The sequence below is a fragment of the Chelonoidis abingdonii genome, chromosome 2 (genome assembly GCF_003597395.2).
Source record: "Chelonoidis abingdonii isolate Lonesome George chromosome 2, CheloAbing_2.0, whole genome shotgun sequence".
NCBI lineage: Eukaryota > Metazoa > Chordata > Testudines > Testudinidae > Chelonoidis > Chelonoidis abingdonii.
In genome coordinates, this window is record NC_133770.1 from 135,159,999 (window position 1) to 135,167,829 (window position 7,831).

The window sequence follows — 7,831 nt, forward strand, 5'->3', positions numbered from 1 at the left end:
AGATGAAGCATTACAAACACTCAGTGTCAGAATGGCATTAGCCTTTTACCTAGACAAGACTAAGTCCTTTAGGAAATCTCCCAGATTGTTTCTTTCCTTTGCGGACAGACCTGTGAGGGGCTTAAATTCAGCAGGATCTGTTCCGAGCAAAGCTCCAGGAAATATTTTCAACACCCCTGGAGTTTTTTATAGCATGGGGAAGTGGGGGGAAGGGGACCTCTGGGAAACACTCTGTGAGAATTTAAGCCCTGTCCATCATCCAAATCATATTACTTTTATCTGCTATATGAAACAGCTTTAAAAGTAGCTCTTTCATCAGTGGATTGCTACATTGATTTGGGCTGCAGTGGTTCAATTCCATTCAAAGTCATCTTGTGAAATCATTCTTAAAAGAGTTGCGGTTAATTCAAAGCAGCAATTTAATGTTACATTGCATCCCTCCTCCACCTTTCCAGTTCAGAGCAGGGAACAATGTTTGGACAGAATTCAACATTCTCACTTTTTGGCTAGACTTTCTAGGAATGAGGAGGGACTTGAATTCCCTCCATATGGCATGTCCTTTCCTCTGATGGCTAGAAAAAATAATGCTGGTGCAGTCCATATAACTTACAATAGAATGTACTTTTTTTTTTAAAAGGCACTCATATTCCATTCCCTAAAAACATCTAGCAAAATTTGACCTGACTTAGGCAGGATGGTTTTTCTCCCACTTTGGTTTCTACATTTACTATCTTCCTCTCATCCTGTCCTTATTAAATATATCGGAACCTGAGGACTGAGACCAGAATTGGGAAAGGGCCAAAGAAAAGTATCTAGAAGAGGGGAGGCATCAGGTGTGCAAGATATGAATTTAAACAGACTGAGAAAACAGCAAAAGCAGCTGGGGACAGGAAGGCCTCAGGTATCTGATAAGTGTCTGGTAAAAACAGCTTTCATAGCAAATAAATCATAGAAATTAGAGTTAAGAAAGATATAATGGTTCATCCAATCTGTCCCATGAGCCAAGACAGATTGTTCCCTATGGTACTTCCTCCAGTGCTTTTGTCCAGTCTAGTTTAAAAATCTTTTCTCTATGGTATAACCAATAGCCTATACTTCAAATAAGTTTAGGAGACCGAGCTTTTGTCTGTTATATAGTACTGTGGATTAGCACCTATAAGCATAAGTGCAGTATTCCATGGCAACTGACGCAAGGATACATTTTAACCTCAGGAATAAACATTACACAAACATCCTAACTAAACAACAAGTCTACTTCCTCCCAGGTAAGAAGTGCTTCTGTTACTTACAGAATATGGGTTAAACTCAAAGAAGGTCATTATATCTTTCTAGAAATGTATTCTAAACACTTTTTATTTTTTAGCAACCAAAACTAAGCTAGGCACTTTACAGAACAAAAGGGAGAGACAAGGCACTTGTTCAAAGAGCTTGTCATCTAAGGCCCAGATCCTACAATGGGATCCTGAGGACTGAAAGGGTATACCTATACCCATTGAGCCCTGTGTGGCCAGAAGGTTCCATCCATTTGGATCCAATTGCAGGATCAAGGCCTCATATTGGACCTCATGCTGCCTCTAAATTTTTCTTTCTTTCTTTCTTTCTTTCATAAAGCAGCATCTTTCATGAATAATGTTTCAATTCTTTACCGCAAGAGGTTTTAGCCATGAAATCAAATTATGTGAAAGATTTTGCTTCAGATCACATTTAGCATTTCAACAGTCCCTTTGACCTTCTTAAATATCTAGGCTGTTCTCTCTCTAACTTGCAATCTCTCTTGTCATTTTTAGGATGAAGTATACAAATGGCATTTTATAAATTGGACTAGGCCATTCATCACACTTTCCTTTAAGTGGCCAAGGATAGTAGTTTAGGATATGGAATATTAAACTCAGCAATACAAAATAACAGATGACTTGATGGTTGGGTGTTCCCCTTGACACTCCAAAATCACTTCCACAATTTGGAAGGTTGGATGACACCACTGAGGTCAAGCACATAAGAAGCTTATCTAGATTCTGCCATATGTAAATATCTCATATAACACTCCAGGAGTTATTATTAAAAAATGGTGCTGAGTTGGATTTAGCAGTTGGAAGGAAGGTGAAAGGATAATTCTAATTTTTGTTCTTTTGACTCCTTTGTGCTATACTGAATCATTATATCATAGGACCTATGTTCTTCACAGACACTGAAATTTTGAAATGACATGTATGTTAATATCTAAAAAATTGTTATATATAGATAAGAGGAAGCAGCGTGAGTTGGTGGTCAGAGCTTTGGGTGAAAGCCACTTGGCCTGGATCCATTCCTGACACTGAAAGATTTGTTTTAGGACCTTAGGCAACTCACTCCACTTCTTGGTGCTATAGTTTCTCCATCACTGAGGATAACAATATTTCCCTTCCTCCTGGGATTATGAGTCTTAATTAACTATTATAAAGTGCTGTGAGCTCCTGCACATGAAATGATCCCTAGAAGAATGTGTTATTTATTATTATTTGGATATTTCCTCCTGAATTAATCTCATGCCTGAACCTAAATCTTTGCAGGTATTACTAACACAATCCACATGCAAAATCTCCCATTTACCTCAAGGACTCCAGATCAGGACCGGTGATGCTCTCTGGACAATTATATTTGATACCACTATAGGTGCCTTCATCCAAAACCCCTGCCTAGTCACAGGAACTGTAGTATGTGATCAGACCAGGGCTTAAATTCATCTGGAGGTGTCCGGAGTGGAGCTCTGGTAAATATTTTCAACCTCCCTGGAGTTTTCATAGCATGTTGAGGGAAGAGTGGAGAGGGCACAGGGTGCTCCGGGAAATACTCCATCAGAATTTAAGCAAAGGAATTAAGGGTTCTTCAATTTCCAAGCAAAGACTCTCTAGATGGATATTTGGCTGTATTACCTATTGCTTTCAGTCTCATGATCTTCAAGCTTCTTCTAGAGCAGGGATGGCCAACCTGTGCCTCTGAAGCTGCATGTGGCTCTTCAGAAGTTAATATGTGGCTTCTTGCATAAGTGCTGACTCCGGGGCTGGAGCTACGGGTGCCAACTTTTCACTGCTCAACCCCAGGCCCCACCCCCGCTCCACTCCTTACCCCAAGGGCCTCGCCCCTTCCCACCCTCTCCCCTGAGCCTGCTGAACCCTTGCTCCTCCCCAAAGCCTCCTGTACACTGTGAAACAGCTGATCACAGTGGGCAGGAGGCATGGGGAGGGAAGGGGAGCTGCTGATAGGCAGGGCTGCCAGCAGGCAGGAGGTGCTGAGGGTGGTGGGGGTGGGAGGGGCTGATGGGGGCTGCCACTGTATTACTGTGGCTCTTTGGCAGTGTACATTCTGGCTCCTTCTCAGGCTCAGATTGGCCACCCCTGTGCTAGAGTGTTAACACACTCTTCAGTAGCCTTTCTTAAGAATGTTCCTGTCACAGACATATGTAGAGCTGCAGCCTGGATCTCCATTCCTACTTTTTCTGAACACTTTGCAGTTACTCAGGCCTCAGCCTCAGATGCAATGTTTGGCTCTATTGTACTGTCTTCAGTCTTGGACTTGACTCCAAAACCCCATGCCTCCATAGAGTGTACTGCTTAGTGGTTACCTAGAGTGGAACACCCATAGTGACATTACTCAAAGAAGTGAAGGTTTGTCACATTGTGCATAATTGTGTTTCTTTGAGATGTGTCCCCCTGTGGGTACTCTACTACTCACCCTCCTCACCTCTGCTTCAGAGTTCTTTGCCATGGAGTTTTGAGTCAGGGAAGGAACTGAGGGCAGTTCACCCGTGCAACTCTATACAGACACAGCGCAGAGCATGAGGCTGCATGGAGCACATGTGCAGGCTGTAGTGGGCACTGCTACTTAAAATCTCTGATCTGAGGCACATGGAGCACATATGCACCTCGAGGATAGACATCTTGAATAGGGTTGCCAATATTCTTATTCACAAAATCAAACACCCTTGGCCTGCCCCCTGTCCCACCCCTTCTCTGAAGCCCCGCCCTCTCCCTCCGTCACTCTCTTTCCCCAACTCTCATTCATTTTCTGGGCTGGGGCAGGGGGTTGGGGTGAGGGAGGGAGGGAGGGCTCCAGCTGGGGGTGTGGGCTCTGTGGAAGGCCAGATAAAGGGGTTTAGAATGCTGGAGGGGGCCTGGGGCATGAGGTTTTGGGCTCCAGCCTGGTGGCACTTACCTCAGGCGACTCTCAGTCAGTGGCACAGTGGGGCTAAGGCAGGCCTGCCTACCCTCACTCCATACTGCTCCCCGAAGATGCCGGCATGTCCAGCCCCTAGGCAGAGGCACAGCCAGGCGACTTTGCACGGTGCGTGCGCCTGCAGGCACCATTCCTACAGCTCCCATTGGCCATGGTTCCTGGCCAATGGAAGCTGCAGAGCTGGTGCTCAGGCAAGGACAGTATGCAGAGCTTCCCCAATTGCCCCTGGGGGCTGCAGAGACATGTCCTCTGCTTCCCGCAGCTGTGTGGAGCCAGGGCAGGCAGCCTGCTTTAATCATAATGCGCTGCCAACTGGACTTTTAACAGCCTGGTCAGCAGTGCTGACCGGAGCTACCGGGGTCCCTTTTTGACTGGGTGTTCTGGTTGAAAACTGGACTCCTGGCAACCTTAATTCTTGAAAAAGCAGATACTGCACAGGGTGAATAGCTTTCTCTTATGGCACAACCATGCACTTGGACAAATGTACAGTTATACTGTATGCTTACCTTAAGGGTTGGCTACTTTAGTTATCTATATAAGAGAGTCATAGAATATCAGGGATGGAAGGGACCTCAGGAGATCATCTAGTCCAACCCCCTGCTTAAAGCAGGAACAATCCCTCGACAGATTTTTGCCCCAGATCCCTAAATGCCCCCTCAAGGATTGAGCTCACAACCCCAGGTTTAGCAGGCCAATGCTCAAACTACTAATACATCTTCCCCCCGCCCCCTGCCATCTGTTTCACTGGGTCCACATAATGTTGTTTCTGCTAGTACTTTGATCTTTTCATACTATTTGAATTTTAGTTGTTGTTAAGAGCAACAGTTTATATACCTCCTGAGTCATAAAGTATGATGTCTGAATTTTGTTTAAACTCCTTAAAACTGTTTTTATTCCACATGTGACATCATCAAGTGTCCAATTTTCAAAGTCTTCTATGAAGCAAAGGGAGTACAAGCTGTGTATGTGGGAGGATGTTTTATGAATGTATCTTTGTGTGTTCTTACATATGTGTATTTGTATGTATGCATGTGTATGTGTGGTATCCATTTTTGTGTTTCTGTGCTTGTCTTCATCTGTGCATGTATGTACTCATCTGTGATTATGCATGTGACATATGTACACTTAGTGGGTGTGTGTGCATGCATATGTTTATGTGCATTCACGTGTGCACGTGTGTGTGCTTGTGCATTTGTCTACGTGTTTATCATTGTGACTGTGCAGAAGTGTGCATGTGAGCACCTGTATAAGTCCTTGTGAATTTGGGTATGTTTTCTGTGCATTTTGATAAATGCAAAGTAATGCACATTGGAAAACATAATCTGAACTATACATATAAAATGATGGGGTCTAAATTAGCTGTTACCACTCAAGAAAGAGATCTTGGAGTCATTGTGGATGACTCTGAAAACATCCTCCCAAAGTGCAGCGGCAGTCAAAAAAGCAAACAAAATGTTGGGACAGTCAAAAAAGCAAACAAAATGTTGGGAGTCATTAAGAAAGGGATAGATAATAAGACAGAAAATATCACATTGCCTCTATATCGAGGGGGAAGGAGGAGGAACTACAGCCCGGGGCTGCATCTGGCCCTCCAGATGTTTTAATCTGGCCCTTGGTCTCCTGCTGGGGAGTGAGGTCTGGCGGCTTGCCCCGCTCTGGCACTCCAGCTGGGGAGCTGGGTAGGGGGCGTGTCCCACTCTGCGTGGCATGTGGGGCATGTCCCCCCCCCGGCTCCTATGCGGAGGCGTGGCCAGGTGGTTCTTCATTCTGCCCCTGTCTGCAGGCGCCACCCCTGCAGCTCCCATTGGCTGGGAACCGCGTCCAATGGGAGCTGCAGGGGTGGCGCCTGCAGACTGGGCTGCATGAAGAGCCACCTGGCCACGCCTCTGCATAAGAGCTCTAGAGGTAACATGATGCTGCTTCTGGGAGCTGCTTGAGGTAAGCACTGCCCAGAGCCTGCACCCCTGACCCCCTCCTATACCCCAACCCCATTACCCCAGCCGTGATCCCTCTCCTACCCTCTGAACTCCTCAGTCACAGCCTGGAGCACCTTCCTGAACCCCAAGCCCCTCATCTCCAGCCCCACCCCAGAGTCTGTACCGCCAGCCAGATTCCTCCCTCCCTGAACTGCCCCAACTTGAAAACCCCTCCTGCACCTTGAACTCCTAATTTCTTGCCCCTCCACAGAGCCCGCACTCCCAGCCGGAGCCCTCACTCCCTCCCACACCCCAACCCCCAATTTTGTGAGCACGCATGACCCGCCATAAAATTTCCATACTCAGATGTGGCCCTTGGGCCAAAAATTTTGCCCACCCCTGCTCTATACAAATCCATGGTACACCCATATCTTGAATATTGTGTGCAGATGTGCTTGTGACATCTCAAAAAAGATATATTGGAATTAGAAAAGGTTCAGAAAAGGACAACAGAAATGATGAGGGGGTATGGAATGGCTGCCATATGAGGAGAGATTAATAAGACTGGGACTTTTCAGCTTGGAAAAGAGAAGATTAAGGAGGGATATGATAGAGGGCTACAAAATGGGTGGGGAGAAAGTAAATAAGGAGGTGTTATTTACTCCTTCTTATAAAACACAAGAACTAAGAGGCACTAAATGAAATTAATAGGCATCAGGTTTAAAACAAAAGGAAGTATTTCTTCACACAATGCACAGAACCTGTGGAACTCATTGCCAGAGGATGTTGTGAAGGCCAAGCCTATAACAGGGTTCAAAAAAGAACTAGATACGTTCACGGAAGATATGCCAACCAACGGCTGTTAGCCAGGATGGGCAGGGATGGTGCCCCACTGTAGCCTGTTTGCCAGCAGCTGGGAATGCACGACAGAGGCTAGATCACTTATTACCTGTTCTATTCATTCCTTCTGGGGCACCTGGCACTGGCCACAATGGGAAGACAGGATATTGGGCTAGATGGACCTTTGGTCTGACCCAGTATGGCAGTTGTCTTATGTGCACATGTCTGTGTGTGTGTGTGTGTGTCTGTGTGGAGCAGAGCATGTTTCTGAGCCACACGTGAAGTCTCCTGCTTACCTTGGAAATGCTAGTGTCCAAGCCAATACATTCTGATAGAACTAAACAGTGTGTGTGCAAGCTCGTGCATGTATCTTTGCACAAGCGTGTGCACAGCCGTAGGCAGGCGCGCTGCTGGACTCTACCCGGGACACGTATCTCTGTTGCAGACACTCCGGGAATCGCGGTTACTCTCGCTAGACGTTCCCTAGGCTCCCGCCTCCCTCTCCCGGGTCAACAACGTCCCCGCAGCGCCAGGGGGCGCTGGAGGCGAGCGCAGCGCTCTAGGCCGCTACGCTGAGCCGGGCTGGCTCTATGATGCTCCCTCTGCGAACCCCGCGCCCGCCCCGCCCGCGCCGCGGTCACACCATCCGCCTGCCGGCCGCGGCGCTGCGTCAGCCAGACAAGATGGAGACCGTCGAGGAAGGTAACGCGCTCGCTATCACCCCTCCCCGGGGTGTTTATACGCGGGAGGGGCCGCCCCCAACCCCGCACCTGGGGCTGCAGGTGCCTCGCGGGGGGTGTCCGTGCCGTTGTGCGCGTGGGGGTCTGGGCAGTGTCGGGGGGGAGGGGTGTCGGGGGGGGCGG

The 7,831-nt window shown here is 47.3% G+C and overlaps 1 protein-coding gene across 2 annotated transcripts in view; it reads left to right on the plus strand.

Moving 5' to 3' along the window:
• Nucleotides 1-7,524: 7,524 nt before the first annotated feature.
• MARCHF6 (membrane associated ring-CH-type finger 6) overlaps nt 7,525-7,831 on the plus strand; it is a 123,648-nt gene continuing 123,341 nt past the window's right edge. The window contains exon 1 of one of the 2 annotated variants that reach the window (XM_032796330.2): nt 7,525-7,670. In XM_032796330.2, coding sequence (XP_032652221.2) covers nt 7,559-7,670 — 112 coding nt within the window. In that variant the 5' untranslated portion in view covers nt 7,525-7,558. The remainder of the gene's footprint in view (nt 7,671-7,831) is intronic. The other variant, XM_075062675.1, reaches the window with a different exon arrangement.